Source organism: Corticium candelabrum, chromosome 9 (assembly GCF_963422355.1).
Source record: "Corticium candelabrum chromosome 9, ooCorCand1.1, whole genome shotgun sequence".
Lineage (NCBI taxonomy): Eukaryota > Metazoa > Porifera > Homoscleromorpha > Homosclerophorida > Plakinidae > Corticium > Corticium candelabrum.
In genome coordinates, this window is record NC_085093.1 from 5,194,047 (window position 1) to 5,213,151 (window position 19,105).

General features: G+C 39.9%; 2 protein-coding genes and 1 long non-coding RNA gene across 4 annotated transcripts; all 3 read right to left on the bottom strand.

The window, feature by feature from the left end:
• Positions 1–1,544: 1,544 nt before the first annotated feature.
• On the bottom strand, positions 1,545–4,735 carry LOC134184267 (uncharacterized). The gene is made up of 4 exons (XM_062651911.1): positions 3,830–4,735; positions 3,713–3,762; positions 3,352–3,643; positions 1,545–1,827 (listed from the first exon to the last, which is right to left on the bottom strand). The coding sequence occupies exons 1-4, from the start codon at positions 3,855–3,857 to the stop codon at positions 1,799–1,801; spliced, it is 399 nt and encodes a 132-aa protein (XP_062507895.1). The 5' UTR covers positions 3,858–4,735; the 3' UTR covers positions 1,545–1,798.
• A 1,414-nt stretch (positions 4,736–6,149) lies between these two features.
• LOC134184268 (uncharacterized) lies at positions 6,150–12,367 on the bottom strand. Of its 2 annotated transcripts, XR_009970640.1 has the most exons (8): positions 12,233–12,367; positions 12,038–12,156; positions 11,908–11,962; positions 7,691–7,744; positions 7,524–7,620; positions 7,301–7,460; positions 6,347–6,429; positions 6,150–6,290 (listed from the first exon to the last, which is right to left on the bottom strand). It is a non-coding gene; the product is annotated as an uncharacterized LOC134184268 (long non-coding RNA). The 2 variants fall into 2 exon arrangements; XR_009970639.1 differs by having other exon boundaries at positions 7,524–7,744.
• A 1,951-nt stretch (positions 12,368–14,318) lies between these two features.
• Positions 14,319–18,003, bottom strand: LOC134184420 (serine/threonine-protein kinase PLK4-like). The gene is made up of 10 exons (XM_062652104.1): positions 17,784–18,003; positions 17,571–17,731; positions 17,118–17,164; positions 16,916–17,059; positions 16,598–16,846; positions 16,283–16,512; positions 16,065–16,221; positions 14,979–15,377; positions 14,678–14,919; positions 14,319–14,613 (listed from the first exon to the last, which is right to left on the bottom strand). Exons 1-10 carry the CDS (start codon positions 17,988–17,990, stop codon positions 14,461–14,463), a joined length of 1,989 nt encoding a protein of 662 aa, XP_062508088.1. The 5' UTR covers positions 17,991–18,003; the 3' UTR covers positions 14,319–14,460.
• Positions 18,004–19,105: the final 1,102 nt, after the last annotated feature.

Genomic DNA, 19,105 nt, shown 5'->3' on the forward strand with positions numbered 1-19,105 from the left:
TGCGACCCTCTAATGCTACAAAATTGAAGATAGAAGAAGAGGAAGGACTTTGAGGATCAGACTACATTGAACAGTTGCAACTGTTACTAGATACCAAGTCTATTGCACGAGATTTGGGTGGACTCGTACATGTCGATATTGTCATTTGCTAGAATTGTGTTCTGACAAATCAATTTGACAGAGACAGACAGAGAGCCACTGATTGAGGACTCTAGTTTCTGATAAAGTTACATTGTAATAGTTGCATTTCACTTAAGTCTTAGTACGTACTATTGCTTTTTATGTTCAGATACTTGAACATGCAACCTGGACTGACCGATCGCATAAAACTAAGACAGTAATGATCATGGGACATTTTCAGTATGCACAGTTTTCATTGCACTGCGTACATACAAATGTGAGGTAACAAAATTGACATTAAAACAAAAGACGATGATACCAAGCCAAATGCAGATACAGTTGCTACACCACATGCACTGCCAACACTTGCAGAGTGATCGATAGTCATAGTCATAGGACGTACGCTACTTTGTGTACTACCAAATCATTTTACAGCAAGCATAATATATCATTGCACATGCGCACATTGACCTTTTTATTTTAGTCAAGCTCGAAACTGGACCAGCGAATCCAAACATCAAGAAATTTAATTGGTCCGGCCTTAGTGTACAGCTGTGGATTTACAAATTTTACGATTTTGTACTCATGGTATGATGTTGGAAAACATCTGTATTTAACTGACAGACAGACAGACAGATGAGACTATGAACAGATATAGCACAATGAATGCTCAGTGTGAAGTCCAAAGGTAGACTGCCAGCGACACGCGAAAGAAAGAACTACACAACAAGTATGCATTACAACAAGAATTCACACAGCCGTAGCAAGCATAAAAAACAAATTGATTAATATTTTACTTAATACAAATTAATTAATTAACGTATGGAAAATAAATATCTAGTCATTGGATTACTCTCAGGCTTAGACTTCACTCGTTTAATTAAGAGCAAGCCGCTTTCTACAAATAAAAGTGTGACAAAACAACATTCCTAGCTTCATCATAATGAAGAAATGGCCACTCATGAAACCAAGACATCCGTAAAGTACGAGACGTCTTCTGTTTCCAAATAACCTCTTTGGAAAATTAATATTTAGAGACTGGTGTGGTTGGTTCAGAACGTCTTGATAATGGTCATAATTAGATGTGGTGACTACCATAGGCTTAGCAATCCCAGATACGTGCTGAACGACGCCCCGAATGTTGTAGAGCAAGTGCCAGTTTCGTTGCTGTACTGACGTTCCAGGCTTCTCTTGTCTCTAAAACAAGAGAATCTGGGAACATCAAAGGCATGAGTCAGAAGATATAAAATATCTAATATATTTAATCTGCTATACCCTAGTCCGGAAGTTTACTCTAATCATCAACTGGTAAAAGCCAACTTTTGAAAAATTGTCCACCAAATACCGCACCTGCCGGACTGCTTGCTACGACCCTGACTCAACAGAAATACAATGCCAAGATACCAAGTTGTCAGAGAGACACGCAGACAATAAACAAAAAACATGTTTCAAGGTAGCAATGGATAGCTTGCTTGCCAACTAACATTTGTTATCTGTTTCTGTAACATACATTTGCAACAGACATCTACCAGGCATCTAAACAATCCTAATATACACACACAACATATCAAAGGAATACTCACAAATATGATAACCTACAACAAATCCATTCTTCAGTCACAAACAAATTGTGAAGTCAAACGACGAACTCTTCATTTCTGGCAACGTTGGTAGTACTTTAGATGACAGAACCAAATTTTGTCAACTCTAGAAAACATCGCATTTAGCTACAAGATTTCCATCAACAGATGCAGTAATTCTACTGCAGTTATGGAAATAGATAAGTTATAAGATCCAAGTTCAGTGCCGGCGGAGCAGAGTCGGCCAGTTAGGCCATGGCATATCCATCTTTTGAATATGGGACTTCCGCCAACAGGCTTCCGGTGAAAACTTCAGACATATTGGTTCAAGTTATTAAATAAATTAGCAAATTTTTTTTCACTGTGGGGCGGGACTTGGCCATGTAACACCTGACCCACCCAACATCTACAGTGCTCCACGGGCTCTGACATTAAGATCTTCACAAGAAAGAATAGACCCTACTCTGCACGCCTACTAGTAAGTATAGGTTATCGCCCGTGTTCCAGAGCAATATCATATTTATTGTCCGAGCACCGTTTATTGCACGTGCAATAAACTGTGCTTGGGCAATAAATATGATATTGCTCTGGAACAAGGGTGATAACCGACTTAGTTACTGGCACATGGCCCTACCCAATGAGCGTTCGAGTAGCTGACCATATACTTAGCGTTCCTGGTTTGGCGGCAGTAAGGTTTAGTCTAAGGTTTCAGTATCAGTGACAGTCCCATGGCAAGCATGCTATAATTATACAATTGTGAGAGCGGGTAATAACTACGGTATGTGTGCAATAACTACAGTATGTGTGCATTTGGCCAAATACAGATATTATTGCACCGTCTACAAGAGTTCTCATTGGGTAGGAGCCACGTGCCGGTAACTAAGCTATCCTATGTACAAAGGCAAACATGGCTTACCAAGACTAATATTAATTGCCCACACAAAGACCATACCATACAACCAGAAATTCGTGCGACTTAATATTGTGCAAATTTGCCCCAAATGACAGTTTAAAAACGCTATGTGGCTTTAATCTGTAGGATACCAGGACAACTGAAATATCTATGTCTATGCACTGCATGTACGAAAACAAGTTGTGTCATGTTTAGTTGCATGATTCGCAGGAATTTCTGGTTTTATGGCATTTAACAGGGGAAATTATAGCAATTGGACACGTCAGGCATCAGCCTAATGTCCAGTCTGCCAACAAGTTTGTCCACTTAAGAGTATTTACATCAAAACAAATAGTCCAGCCTTGAAAGTCTACCACCAGGAGGTCACACTCAGTGATTCTGGTGGTGATAGAGTAAGTCAAAAGTCACCACAGGTGTGCCTATTGAAGACAAAGAGCTGCAAATTGTACATTACCTACACCTTTCCTATTCAACATTCTATTAATAACGGCATATATCCTGCACACCCACTAGTCAAACAAAACAGAACAGAACAGAGTAAGTTGTTTTAGTTGTTCTGTTAAATCCCCAATATTCCAGATGCAGAATCCCTGTTACGCAAAACCTGAATCTAATGTCTACCATGCATAGCTGTTTATCAGACATTTACACCAATACTTTCCAACTACAATCTACAATACCTGCCCACTACACGCTTCCTAGATACTGTAAAAAATGCACACATTCAGTAGGATATACCTAAATCATTGAGGTAGGTATGAATATCCATATTCCCTGAGTTACTCGCCATTCGTCTCGCCGTGTTCCCTTTCTTCGATTTGACGCGGATGTCGACTCCTTGGTCAACGAGCCACTTGACGGCGTCCATTTGGCCGCTCTTAGCCGCAATATGCAATGCAGTGCAGCCACTTGAGTCCGCCTTGTTCACATCCCAGCCTCGCTCTACCAGAGCTTCCATGCATTGAATGTGGCCGTTCATAGCGGCCTTGTGTAAAGCAGTCAAACCACTCTTGTCAAGCGCATCCGGTTCCTACGATAACAAAATGCGTGTCTGATTTCGCGTGAAAGTACGTAACAAGCACATGCACACGCGCCCCACCGCTCCAGCGTCCACTGCGCGATGAACGTCTCGAACATTCCCAGTAAACGCTAGAAAATAAAAACGGACAGCCTAGTGCATCAGAGCTCTACTGTTTTTCCGCAGTCATTTGTCTACCGGCTTCCCAGACATTTTGAGTCGGCATGTTGCTGTGATCCTCCGGCTTGTTTCCGGGATGTTGAACAATCGAACTCGCCTGAAGACACCGACGCAAGCGCCTCCGTCGGTTGTAAATCGTTAGCCGGGCACTTGCGAATTCCCACGCCTTGTTCTCAGTTCAATATTTTGACAAATTACGCAAACATACTTTACACCTTCGTGTGTAAGCTCTGTCACGTGTCACATCCTAGACCCATCACTGCCATTTCTGACGGTCAGAAATAAAATTTGGTCGACGTGTTCTTTACACGGTTTCAGCTAGGGTGAGTTTGCTACTTAAATGTAGCTGAGATAACAGATGAGCAAACTAACTGCTAGCGTGCGCACCGTTGTCATGGCAATATGAAAGTTACCTAGCCATAATAAAATATACTTTTACCTAATTGTCTGCTTAAAATAATATTTAAAGATCATTTACTGCCTACACTGCTGGTATGTCAATTGTGTCTCTCTACAGACCCACAACCAAACAGTATCTCAGTTTGTATATCCTTTAGAGATTATCTAGTTTTGAAAATATTGTTAATTAAATATAGTGCTAATGTTATTAGCATGTTTACTGTTTAGCCAACACCTTGATTTGTAGCAAATTGGATTATTGATAATCACCTACATTTGTGATTACCAAAATTTTGTGTTCAACATATTGTTCTGTTTGGTAATATCCCGTGTCCACTATTGTAATGTTGCATCTGTATTACTGCATGCTCAAGAGTCTCATATTTCAATGTGAAAACATGCAATTTTAATTATCTGTGTCTGTAAGTACCAAGCCATGGGCACATTAGTCCAGACAAACAGTGAGAGTGAGAGCTGTCTGGCTACATATAACTATGTGTAGTCTCTGGCCAAACACAGAGCTGTGATAAAGTCTATGTACAGGGTTCTGGGCACCCAACGAGTAACTCGAGCATGTACCTGATCAAGTGCCTCCTCACTAAACTGCTATGCAGTCTCATGCAGTATCATAAATATCACAACAGACATAAAAAATAACGTTCAACCTTCCACACCTAAATCTCCAAAAGAGCTACAAAAATTGATATCAAACTCTGTTAGGGCATTCTAGCTCAACAACATGTGTGCAGCATTGCACCAATACGCCGACAAATGAGTACAAATAGAAAGCTGTAATTACAGGAAATGTACCCACGGTAAACTCCTGGGGCATCCTGAGTCTTTCTTCTCGGACACAGCAAACCTATGTAATATACGTATATTGCTTAATAACTATTGATCCCTAATGCCCCAAATCCAAGTACGTGTCATGACCCATCTCTCCCCAGGTCAAAGTTCTTGGCCAAGAGCCCGCAAGAACAAGAAATTTTCAATGTTCTGACAATTTCAGGTAATTTCCCGTAAGCTCTTGTCAATTTCTTGCAAGATCTTACTAATTATAGGTATGATGGGGAAGCCATTTTGAAAAACTTGGAGGAATGTTCTATATTTGAGTAGAATTATACTGTTGTTGTAAAGAAACGATGTAAGTTATAACACTAGAAAAGCAGATTACAGCAAAATGGAGTCAAACCAGTACAGCTAGATCCAGCTGCCAGAATGACTTCATCTCTAAAGGCAGATCCTTGCAGACAACAACAATCATTCATCAATGGCAACTGCTACCAAATTCAGTCGACCTGTGTAGACACAACACACTATTTCCTATCGCAGCATTATTTTGAGGCTTTGTTATACCACCACCGACCACAAGCTTTCCTGATGTCATAGTGCAGAAACAACCATACAACGATGTTGCAGGCAAACTAAGGAAATGGAGGTCAGAAATAGTCATGGCTTCTACAGAGTTAATTAATTAATTAATTAATGTACTGGTCGGCCCATCCTCCAACTCTGACAACTCAAAGCATATTATTGATAATGACACTGCCACAGTGTTCTTTGCCTGCCTAATTGAGCTTTGCACTGCCAGTCTCCCGACCACTTCTAATATCATATATCAACACAATGCCCAAAGCACATATACACCCCATAAGTTCTTCTCAATATCATATTAACCAATCCTCAAGCTCCAGTCACTATACTATTCCATTGGTAGTAATATAAGGCAAACAAGCGATTGTTGATTGTAAAATTGCTTGAATTCTAGCTCCTAATTCAAGTTCACACAAATAACTTGCCCAACGTTTGTCACCCGGCAGGATATCGCAAACATATAAGTTGTGAAAAATCACTGACAACCCCACCTTGCCTTTGACAGTGCCACTACAATTAAGAAAGCCACGCCTTATGCATAATCAAGGGAAATGTGTCCACAATTTAGGTAAAAGATGAGCCTGCAAAGTAATGACAGCAACGTCATAGCTTTAGTAGTACAAGCTGGTAACAGCTAGCAGACACCTCTTCCTCAGCAACTTGTCTAGATTTCTGAAGTGCCATTCCAATAAATCTAATCCATTATCTAAATCACAATGAACATCACTATACCCAAATAAAATACTCCTTAATGTGTCTCACTTATTCTATCCGCAATTTTGTCCATTAGTAGAACGGGTTTCAGTTCAAGGGGGTCCAAAATCCACCCATACCATATGACACACCTACAGTACAGTAAACAGCATGCTCAGAAGTGAACATCTTTCCTTTCATTAATTAAGACAAATTAAGAGATAAAAGGAAAATGTCATTGTCATGAACAAGAAGAGAAACTGAATGCATAGGGATGTTAACTGCTGCAGTTGTTGGAAACTGAACTTCGCTTTGAGTCACAAGGGTGACATTAATGACGTAAATGCCATTGTCATACTGGTAGCACTGGGACTCAATCCAGAGATGGTACTACATGATGTTGTTCGAAAAACATCTGAGTGTGGCAATGCATTGAAAAAAGCAGAAGCAGAAATTGAGGTTGTTGGGGTCAAACTTAAATGCTTCCTTAATTTAACAAGACTCAGGCGATACAATACTGCATGATGGTGAAACATCCACATCACAAACTGATTGAATCGATGTGCCACTAATCGTGTGGCCTGGCTGGCATGTACTTCTGCAACTAGATTGTCACCACATAACATTATGTCGTGACTGCTTTGATTGCATGGCACAAATGTATGTGCTATAATCCGGGCCCTTCAAACATTGTAATGGCTTCTAGAAACCCAAAATTTCTACAAGTGAAAACAGATTCTTGATATATATATGGTTACTGCATGTTTTGGATCTCAAAAGAGCAGTTGGCATCACTGAACTCATGCAAGTCTCACATTAGACACAACATTTGCACAATTTTCAGCAACGTCCATTCCATCCACATCAAAATTCCATACTCTTTATTACAGCTTAGAAATATGTACTAACTACACCAACGATAAACATGCTTCATTTCTTTCAGCTGCCACAATATAATAGAATGCCTGTGTGCATAACAATGCTTGCAATAGCCAATAATTTACAATAACAGAGAAAACTTACGAGTAAACATCAACCTTAGTTTCTCGTTTCTTCTCTACGCTGTTCTGAAATGATTCTGGAGCCGTGAATGTCACTGTTCCCACCACCCTTGAGCTACTGCTAAATTGTACTGATGTCTGTTCGAAAGTCCTCTCATTGTTGACAACCCAAAGGCACTTATCTGTCAGTATATAAACATCCTCATGAACAAGTATAGCGACATGGTTTGACTTCCTATGCTCACTTTGCGAGAACAATTGCGATCAACCAGTACATTGCATGTTTTCAAGTCACTGTGTATAATTCAATTGGAGGGTTGAGGTTGTGAAACAGTCCATTCCCTTTGCAATAACCAAACTCATTGTCGAACACAGCTAGCTCTATACTGTATGATATTCCGATGTTCACTACCTGTCTTCTTCTGAAAGCAACATATCCTCTAAATCCCATTATCCACATATTCTACTATAATTGCAAAATTGCCAGAATCAGTCGATACACTCAGTAATCAAAAAACGTAAGAACATTATAATTAATTCTGTTATTCAATGAAGGATGCCTTTTTCAGACAGAAAACCCTTCTCCTCACTAAATGTAAAGCAATTTCACGTCATTCGCATTTCAGTTATTGCCCTTTCTGTGTATCTACCTACTACGTATCTAGACCTCTAGCTAGAGCAATTGACCAGAATCTCAACTGACAAGCGACATTTGTAGGTAGACATCGACAAGGGTGCCTGCACCAAGCCAGTTGTAATACGTGTGCATTCAAACTTATCTGACCGAAATAGTGTTGGTTCATTTGCTGCAGCAGCCATTGCCTATACTGTACGTGAACACACAAAATCGCTTGCTTTGGATTGCCTGTATGTGTGCAGCCTTCATTGCCCGTATGTTTAGTAAGACCTAAAATGTTTACGCGCGCGAGCATGTGTGTGTGCATGCGTGTGTGATTGTGTGTGTATGTGTGTGTGTGTGTGTGTGTGTGTGTGTGTGTGTGTGTGTGTGTGTGTGTGTGTGTGTGTGTGTGTGTGTGTGTGTGTGTGTGTGTGTGTGTGTGTGTTGCTCCATTGGTTAGAGAGTGCATTTGGAGAATGGAAACATTCGGGAACTTGCAGGGTTGCAGGTTCAAGTCACAGTGATGGCGAGCTATGGCCTAGTTTCCTTGAGCAAGAAACTTACACACAATTGCCTCTCTCGACTCAGAAGTATAAATGAGTACCCGGTCATTCACTGGGGTAGCAAAGGCCTCCGACTGCGACAAAGTCCATCAGCCACTGGGGTCCTGGTGGGACTTCGGATGCCCACACCACAGTCGGCGTCACAGACGGTGCTTTTGCGAGCACCTGGCCAGGCTCCAGGAGATTGCTTAGCACAGCCCATAGCTCCTGCTTAGTGTACAGAAACCCAGCCATCTGGTTGGGGGCATTACTGTTTAATGGCAGCTCCTTATCCATTTACCATTTCCCAGTTTGTATGTGTGTGTGTGTGTGTGTGTGTGTGTGTGTGTGTGTGTGTGTGTGTGTGTGTGTGTGTGTGTGTGTGTGTGTGTGTGTGTTTGTGTGTGTGTGTGTGTGTGTGTGTTTGTGTGTGTGTGTGTGTGTGTGTGTGTGTGTGTGTGTGTGTGTGTGTGTGTGTGTGTGTGTGTGTGTGTGTGTGTGCACCCGCACATGCATGTCTACATTACATTTGTTTTATCTAGATATGTATTTTGATTTGAAAAAAATACCAAATCTCGCAATCTGATGTAGAATTACTAGTTAGGATCACATGAGTCAGTACTGCCGCAATAATTCAGTTGGCCGTGTAGCGGTCTTGATTACCTATGTGCTTCTTTTTCACACCTTAGAGTGGGACAGAAGTTTTCGATACCCAAAAAACTGATGTTATGACGTCATCATAACTTTAATGTTGATGGTTATGACGCAATGTATCTAGATACATGTACGGTTTATGAGATTACAGTATTCACTTGCAAGTTGTACAAACTGAATCAATAATTATTCCTAGAGTAGCGTAAAAAGCGAGTGAATTGAAGAGATGATTCAATTCAGGGTCGCTTGTGCATGTTTCATTGGCTGCTCGCATTTATTCAACAGCTTTGCTTTCATCGTTGTGTATCTTAGATACCGTAAGGCTTAGGAACGTAAGTTAAACACCAGATAACCTCTATGTATACACTAACAACGGACTCCAATTTTTTGATTGCTAATTTGGAAATGAGGGCGGAGCAATTATGATTGGTAGGTCAATGGAATCGATCGAACCCTTTCGCTTGGTGCATGGAGTTCTGCTTCTTTCCTAAATCAATTGTTTTGCTAACACTGTAAGCTTAGATACAAAGTTGTCTAGAGAAGGATTGAGGGTCAAAGTTGAACAATCTTGTGCATTTGGAAGTAAGATGTAGTCATACAGGAAAACTAGTGAAAACCAAAGTCCCTTGGTCCCCGCCGTTCATGTCTATCTATATGCTTGCATGTAGTTTTTGCCTAGAAATGATAGCATTGTAGCTTGCACAGCCACACAGGATAAATATAAAATGCAAAAAAATTAGCGAAGTCACTAAGTTCACCATCATGCAGAACGCTTAGCCTACAATACTATAGTACGCCAACCCCTTGGATCGAGACGATTGACAAAACGCCGCTCTCCGATCGCCGCAAAACATGACGGCCAAGTCGATTCGGCCGGACGGGTTGTCCGAGACAAACGGTTGAGTCAGATTTCGTCTAGACTGCCTCCGACGGCCAGAAACGAGACTTTGGCGTTCCAAAATGAGATGCGCCGGAGTTTGTTCCGAGTATGCGGATGTGACCTGGCTCACCGCTATACACCATTCTCTAGTTCCGACAACTGGTAGAGTGTAGGATGCGCCCACTGCAGTCGGAGTAAGCCGGCTCACCAGGCCGCCTGTGCAGGCGTGCATCCGATCTTGCGGGATATGTAATTTGCACCAGCAACTTTCTGATAAATTGTGGAATTATGAATGAATGAATGATTATATATATTATTTCGCACCTGAAAAGGTACAGTTCTCTCTTGGGGCAAACATAAAAACCTTAGACATACAACAGCTAAAAGACTATACAAACAGGCAACAATAGACGGCACAAACTACAATATATCTACACCACTCCTATAAATGCAGCTTTTTGTCTACAGTTATTATAGGTAGACCTCTCACTAAATAATAGTCCTACTTTTTGTAAATATGGAAGCTTCATGTCCCTAGCCCTTGCATTATAGAAACCATGATTCAACTAGCATTGCCACCATTTTCATTCTGGTACTTAACAGTTTGTAAATTTGATCGCTCTAGCTCACTGACGCAAATACTGTACGCAACATAAATGGATATATGTATATTCGGCGGCAAATAACTTCCCTGGCACGAATTCACATTCAGTATAGACACGACATCATGAAGATTGTGAAGCAAACATTGTCGTACATGATTTGCATACACACTCTTCTAGCCTCATAAATTTTCTTTGAACAAATTTCAGAGCACTAAAAGAGTTTGATAAAGTTTACATAATGAGTATGTATACATGCATGGCAAGTAATACTAGTAATAGTATAGAATTGTGTTTAAATGTTTCTTTGAACTACGGATCCATACAGCTCAAAGTACAACTGCTGAATGAGCAAGGCGATCTATATACACGTTAGCAACGTTGTCCTATCAACATAGTATGACAACACGATGACGTCACGATAAAGTCACGATAACGTCTAGAGATCAATTTGGTATTGTGAACTCTCCCGATCGTGAAGCATCCTGCCGGTCTGCACTTGTAGTTTCAACTGCTTTTTTGCATGCATGCATGTAGCTCATGCAGCTAGAGCATGTGGCATGGCACAATGCCTTTCCAATAATTGGTGAGTGTGGTCTTTTCACAATTGACAAGATCTTCTAAATCTTCTAACTCTAGCGGTTGGCCTCTTTCCAATTCTTTAGGCCCGTGCAGCGATGCCATGTCGTTGCATGAAGGCCTGGAGAAGCCATGCATGGCCCTAATACATACATACATACAAATAATATAATATATTTCACTTCGTACCAATAGGTACAGCCTCTCACAAATGAGAGAAATATACATACAAACACACACATACACATAGGCACCTCAAAAACAAACAGACAGCTAAGTATAATATATATATATATATATATATATATATATATATATATATATATATATATATATATATATATATGATGTAAAAACGTGGAATAGATTAAAGTGAATAATATATATATATATATATATATATATATATATATATATATATATATATATACACATACATACATACATACAGTAGTGGACAAAGAATTTGCTGGGTAGTTTTTGTTGATTTTCCATCATATTCTGGCCTACAGAATAGAAATAAGTGCTGATATGAGCATAAATTGATACACGTTAGTTTGTTTTCAAAGGTTGGAATATTGTTTGCATTGAATATGCTTTGATAAGTTGAAATGTAAACTTAAATTTCTAAGGCCTGGCCTAGGACCAATTTTATGAAAAAAATTATTTCTATTAACTCTTTCCTTTATAATTTCATTTCATCATCTATTGCTACGTCTGCAAAGTGACAATATTCAAAACTCCTGGCTTCACCTTCAAATCGACGTGCATTCTTGAGTAACCCTGCACTTCCAGTATTCCTTTCCTCCTAGTCAGAAGCGACGGTACAACATGACTAGCTCCATTCGTCTCTTAAAGTGTAGAAACAGTGTCTGTAGCTTACGTCTAGCTCACTTGCATGTTTCCAACCACCCTTGCAGTTGCCGAGAACTTCCGGCGCACTCGACCGTTGCGCGAAGACACTAGGGACGCTATTACGAGCCTTCTTCTTCTATGGCAAAACTAAAGCGTAGAACCAAAAAACTTGGCACGACGATTCGGTACACGAGGTACAACAATCTGATGAATCGATTTTTACCTCCGTTACGCTGACAAGCTCATTTGACGTCTTTTCCATACAAAATTTACACACCCCGAGGTAGTGAAACTCGTCAAAATGAGCTTGAACGCACAAAAAAGATTCTAATCGCATTAGACTGTTTCGCGATCTTAGTAAGCCTCGCGTTCCCTGCACGTTCGAGCGAAGAGAGCGCGCAATAACCGTTGCAAAACAGCAAAGGCGTGTCTTGTTGCTATGGAAACAACTTGACCGTTAGACTGTCGAAACTTTTAGCATTGACTAGTGATAACTTTTAAGACGTTTTAACTGATAGTTTATATGTAACAGTTGCGTCATGAATTAGAATGATTTTATTTTGTCAGTAGGAAATCAGGCCCCTTGCAACAACCAACTGATTTACACTCAATTCTGTACCAATTATCACTATTGTGAGACAAAGTGTCCATACTATATAGTAATCATAAACGGCGTTCTCTGAACCGAAAAACTGTATTGAGTCCTATCACCGGCAGAGGGACATTTTGAAGTATCTCATATCATTCTATTCTCAAATGTTGGTACTAATTATTTGTAAGGTCACTACTGACGAACGCACCTAGGTTAAAACACAAACATCCTAAAAAACCTGAAATTTCTTGCCCGGCAAATACCTTTGTCCACTACTGTCTATAGCTAGATACGTGTGGCATTTTAGACAACAAAATAAACAAGGTCTTCTAATCAAGCAACCCCGGCAGCTGGTATTCCAAATTTTTTGGTCCATGCAACGACGCCACTGCATGCCGCTGCAATTGTTCTGAAAAATGTCATTCCCAATAGCAGGTATAAAGTTTCCAGTTTTGAAACTTCAGCACCATTTGCTGTTGCCGAAATATTTGTTTCTGTACACGAAAATTGGTAAATCGTAAGTAACGCTATACTATAGTATACTAAAATTAAAAATATTTTTAAAAAATAAAGGGAAATGTAGGGATTGCCGAAAAACAATAGAAACAAGTTTTGCATCGTAGCAATAACGCCATACAGTTTTACCAACCCTCATAAAGAATGTATAGGAAGGAAGGGTTGGTAAAACTGTATGACGTTATTGCTACTATGTAAACTTGTTTCTATTGTTTTGGCAATCCCCACATTTCTCTTTATTTTTAAAAATATTTTAAATTCTAGTTTATGTAATTTTTATTCTAGTGCAAACGACTATAGTTTAATTAATTAAATTAATGAAGACGACGACGACGACGACGACGATGATGGTTGATGGTGGTGGTGGTGGTGATGATGATAATGCATGCTTCGCGTATTTAAAATACCACAGTGGCTTAGTGGTTAGTAGGTGTGTTGACAATAGCTACCACTCCATGGTTTGGAGGATCAAATACTAGAGGTCGCGCAACAATACTTTCCGTCACGGACAACTGCGCAGGAGCTGTCATGATGGCTAAAGCTGTAGTCCAGACAAGTGCATGCATCTACTTCTACATTCTACTGAACGCAGTCTAGGCTCGCAATTGCAAGGTTACTGTAGAAGTACCGCAGTCGGCTCACAAGAAAGCATTTACCTAGGCTGCAATGCGAGCAATATCATTACACCTAAAAGCTAGACAATACCAAATCCATTCAGAAGCGCTGCGTTTGCATTCACAATGTGAAACGCAAACCACGAGGCGGATTGAATACGTGTTGTCTATCTCCAGATTTCGAACGTCTATACTATTCTGCAGTCAAAATACGCGACATTTCACTAAAACAACAATAGACAAGCATTGCAAATACTGCTCTGTGATTGGCCCGAACTGTGCAACAGCATTGATGGAGGTCGAAGGATCAAATCTGCTTGAAAGAAACCAAATTTTTAACATTCCTTTCGGTTTCTTTAATTAGTCAACAAAAGAATAGAGTTCGGGTAATTCTAAAGCGATATCTAAAGTTTCACAGCCGCACATAACGTAAGAAAAGAGATATCCGTGGAGAAGAAGAAGAAGAAGAAGCAGAACAAATTGACGCATGGGCCTCCGAGACTAGCAACTGTTTTCTATGTTGTTAGATGATTATTGACCAAAACAAAATAGGATATAGTACACAACGTGCAAACATTTCATTCGTTAATTTTGAGAAATTTTATTTTAGTCTTCATTTATTTACTATGTTTTCTAGGCGTACAAAAAGACGACCAGGCCCCCACAACTCTCCAAAATCTAGGCAATTCCTACATACAGGGTTCTACCGTACCCTGTGATACGACACTGTTAGACAGACATTAATTCTTCTTTCGAGAGGATTGTCTTTGCACATTCAAGCATCTCTGGAATAAAGCTAGCAATTTTTTCCGGTTTCCAGTTTTGTCCTCTATTCTTTTGTCGCAGGCACTCACAGTTACTGCTGCGAATGTGAACATCAATCTAACGCATCAGCAGACAAACACGTACATAGCTAGACAAGCCGAAAACATATTGCAATACTTACGTTTTCCGGCGTCTCCGTGTGCATTGTCTTCTCCCTTGAAACAGTCAACTTAAAACCTCGATACCGGTAATAATCTCGCTCACACCTTCTGTGGTAAATCAGTCGATATTTAGGAGGTAGAAGCCACTTTGATGGAACCTCTAGGCCTTTGACGTCGACGCGAAATTTCTCGAGGTAATATTGACTCAAAATGGCGTCTTCTTTCTTTTCTTCTTCCGTTTGATCGGTAATGTCAATTATCCCTATAAGCAATTGTCAGATAAAATATGCAGGTTTATCAGATACACGATTCTTTATCAACCTGTTTGGATTAGTAAACGACAGTCAAGCGGATAATATGGCATGGAGACCTCTGCTATCAGCCTCTTAGTGTATGGAAAAAAAAGAAAACCACAACCCACTTTCTTTCCACCTTCAAGATATTCTTGCTGTGAAGGATCGACGTCGTCGGTGCCACCTGTCTGGCCTTCGGGTATCCAGACCTTGAAACGACGCTCTCGATGTGACGGAGTTGTAAACTTCATGTCATGGCGAGTAGTCGAGTGTATCAACACAGCATTCTCCTTGAGAAAACGGCAGAAAGGAAACCAATCTTGTTCTTGAAATCCCGGTTCGAAAACGTTTGTCCAATTGGTTCTATGTTCACTGTATTTCATCTTCGATATCATTTGCCCAATATGATAACTGCGAAGTTCTTCACCTATAAATATACGACAAACTTATTCATGTCGTACTAGCAACCTCAATGGAAGCGTACAGTCAGCATCAACAACAATAAAGCATAAATTTATTATTTTTGCACGCCCAGTTGTGTCATCACCTATATATTCGATATTTTTGTCCTATACGGTTACAGAAACTGCCAGGATCGATTACTGTTAGTTCTTGGTCAAACTCACAGCTAGTTTCTAAATTTTGAGTCTTCTATTTAAACCGTTGAGAAACGCATTGGGAGGCAAGTACCTCAACTTTAGCATGCATGCCTCTCTGTGCCTCAACCCTGTGCTTCTCAACGGCACGCAGCTGAAACCATGCAAGAACGCAGCCTAACACGTCGTTTACATTTACTGCCTTTATACAGATGCAGTAACCATACTTTAAAAGTTATATATTAATTTCAGGCAATCATAAGCACGCTTTACGTTCTATCGCTAGTGCGCGTCTACTTGTATACTTTGGATATGTGTCTCATGTACTGGTACATTAAGTGTGAGTCTAAAAGACACGTAACGACGAAACTAACATTACAATAACGAGCAAGCAACAAAAATAGCAATTTTTAACGGTAACATGCAATGCAGTTATTTGCCTGGAGACATGCAGCGTCACTGACGTATAGACAACAGCAAAACCCCTCTAGAAATATCGAAGACGAACAAGACCTTACCATAATGCACATTGGTAATCAGTTGCCGGCCGACATGTACCCAGATGTCCATCTCTATAAACTGTGTGCTTGTTTCATCGGCTTCACGCCGTATTTTAGTCAAGACCTCGTTTGCAGCTTTCAATGTATGAGATAGATGCTGAGAAGGAGCACACCACTAGAAAATTAAGGAAAAAGTTGTTAACCTATTTAGCGATAATAGCATTTTTGACACACACCGACTGCGTTCGTAATCCATTAATTCTATAGGAATATGAGCATTCGTTCTCACTATCAACCTCCCCTGGTGTTTGAGCAGTTAGAATCACGACAGCACTGTTTCCAAACGGTGCTGGGTCTATCACAAATTTGCGCTTGACCTTTTTAAATCTCCGTGTCTTTCTTCCCGCTTTCTCGGAGCTTGCAATGTCATTGTGCCTGTAGACTATTTCCTCATGATCAGCTGAGACTGTATAAATATAGAATTAGTTATATATATATATTATTTATCTAGACTAGATGCAAATCAGAATTGTTATTGCATGACGCTGCACCTGAACTTGCAATTGGTAGAGGATTGGACAAAATGAAAGCAGAACTTGAAAAAGTTGACTCTAGCTTTGATATCTCAACAGACTGAGACTGAGGCACCATTGATATTATTGATGAATTGTCAGTATGAGTGACTGATTGACTAATGTCACCAGTCTCATCGCCAGCATGCACTTCGCCAACTGCACTTAACGCACTGTCATGACTGCCCTGACTGCACGACACAATGCCTTCAAGCATGACAATTATTTCTAAAAAAACAAACAAAATAAGTGCTAACAGAGAATTACACAAACTGCTAACACGTAGTTAGTGTTCACCTTTGAAGTCTAGCCTGATGTCAGGCTGATCGTCCCAGCATCGAATAATTAGACGTCGAAAGTCTTCATTGCAGTTGTCATCACTCAGATTGGGTCTTACATTGGACAAGACATTTGCACGAATCACTGCCACGTACATTTCATCTAAAAGAATTCCATATTGTGTATCTGCAGATTACAAGTATATATGCCATAAAATAACCATAAAGGCGTTTCATTTCCTTCAGCTGCCAGAGAATAATAGAATACCTTTGCATATAACAATGCCTTTACTGACTCTAGGCGCGTTCACACTGATAATCAAGTATAGCCTTATTTCCTACTTAGCGAAGTCTCTAAATTCACTTGCGTTCACACTTACGTCAAGGATACTTATTTCGTCCTTAGAGCAAGAACGTTTGCCATGTACCTTATTTTCGTCTTTAGTTTCTAGTCCCTCATAGTCACGTGATATAGCTTACAGGCCCGTACGTAATTTTCCATCGCTGCTAGACAACGACTTTTCAAAGAGTCAGTGTGAACAAGTTGTAGTTAAGTCTACTTGAAAGATAAGTCTCTTTGTTGGTCTCAAGTGTCCTTGAGTCAAGGACGTTTTAGTGTGAACGCGCCTTAATTATGTAATTAAAATTCTTAGTCAAATATATAGACAACTTACGAATAAACATCAATCTTTGTTTCTTGTTTCTTATCTACTTTGTGCCGAAACACTTCTGGTGCAGTGAATGCCACGGTTCCCATTCCCTTCGAGCTACTATTAGATTGTTCTCCTGACTGTCTTGAAATTTCTCTTGTTGTTGATAATCCAAAGTCAATAATCTTATCAAAGACATTTATTTATAAATCAGTAATTACATTAATGGACGCTTACCTTGCAAGAATAGTTGCCATCAACTAACACGTTGGACGTTTTCAAGTCTCTGTGTATAATTGGAGGAGAGAGACTGTGCAAAAAGTCCATCCCTTTTGCAATTTCTAGACTCATATTTATGCGACAGCTCCAATTTTTGATTTCTTTATGTTGGTTTTGGTTGAACACCAACATGTCCTCCAAATCTCCATTTTCCACATATTCCATTACAATTGCGTAATGGCCAGGATCAGGGCATAAACCCAGTAATCGAATAACGTAAGGACATTCTGTGAGTTGATGAAGAATGCTTACTTCGCGCAAGAATGTTTCCTCTTGCCTAGATAATTAGAGCAGTCATCCACAGTAATAAACTCAACACAGTTGCTATGTCCAACGGTCTTTCATCTGCGTATTTACCTGGACTTTAGTTTCTTCGGCGCCGAGACAATCTTTATGGCAACTTGTTGACCGCAATCTCTCAAGCGACATTTATAGACGATGCCAAAGGTACCTGCTCCTAGAAAGTCGCTGTTCGTGTCGTATTCAAAGTTGTTTGACCGAAAAATTTCCGGTTTCCTTGCTGCAGCCATTGCTCGATCGCAGAGAAGCTACCGCTAGATAGCTCTTTATCGAGCAGTCCCCTTACTCTGCATTGCCCGGATGTTAATCGTTCCCTTACTCTGCATTGCCCGGATGTTCCTAGTCTCCTCCGTATTGCCCGTATATACAATACCTAGCGGCTTGACTGCAAAAGTCGAATGCTGATGTTCGTTACCTCCTTGTCAGTTCAACATGCTCTTTGTATTTAATAAGAATACCAGGTCTCCTAAAAGATTTTGGTAACCATGTGTGGTATGTACACCTAGGCCTGCTAGTGTAGCTACACTAAGATTAATTGTTTCTAATAGTTAAAACGATGACAAAAACTAGACTTCCATTTAATCTATCGTTTAGTAATTTGCTAGAACTATTACCAGTTTGTCTTAGCCAGTTTAAATCCTTTATTGGTAGATGATAGATTAGATTTAGCAGTGGATGTAGAGCGATGGGATTTACCCCTTGTATATGTATGTATGTATGTATATATATATATATATATATATATATATATATATATATATATATATATATATATATAGTAATAATGTAAACTGTACACTAGGCGCCAAGGAGTCTTGGAGTCTAAATTTGTATACATCGATTTATCTACATGATGTAACATCTCAAACTTTTGATCCAGGTCAGCACTTGTATTAGGCATTTCACGACTTCTTCTCGATCGAACCCTTACCTGTCGCGTTCGAATTTCTTTATCATAGCGCATCATATCCCTACTAAAT

Excerpts from the sequence above, each read along its gene's own strand:
- LOC134184267 (XM_062651911.1), bottom strand. The coding sequence starts at position 3,857 with ATGCCGACTCAAAATGTCTGGGAAGCCG. Across the intron at positions 3,763-3,829 it reads TCAAAATGTCTGGGAAGCCG|CGTTTACTGGGAATGTTCGA; the intron begins GTAGACAAATGA and ends TTTATTTTCTAG. Across the intron at positions 1,828-3,351 it reads TACCTACCTCAATGATTTAG|AGTTGACAAAATTTGGTTCT; the intron begins GTATATCCTACT and ends GATGTTTTCTAG.
- LOC134184420 (XM_062652104.1), bottom strand. The coding sequence starts at position 17,990 with ATGGAATATGTGGAAAATGGAGATTTGGAGGACATGTTGGTGTTCAAC. Across the intron at positions 16,847-16,915 it reads CATCAGGCTAGACTTCAAAG|AAATAATTGTCATGCTTGAA; the intron begins GTGAACACTAAC and ends TTGTTTTTTTAG. Across the intron at positions 16,513-16,597 it reads TCTACCAATTGCAAGTTCAG|TCTCAGCTGATCATGAGGAA; the intron begins GTGCAGCGTCAT and ends ATATTTATACAG.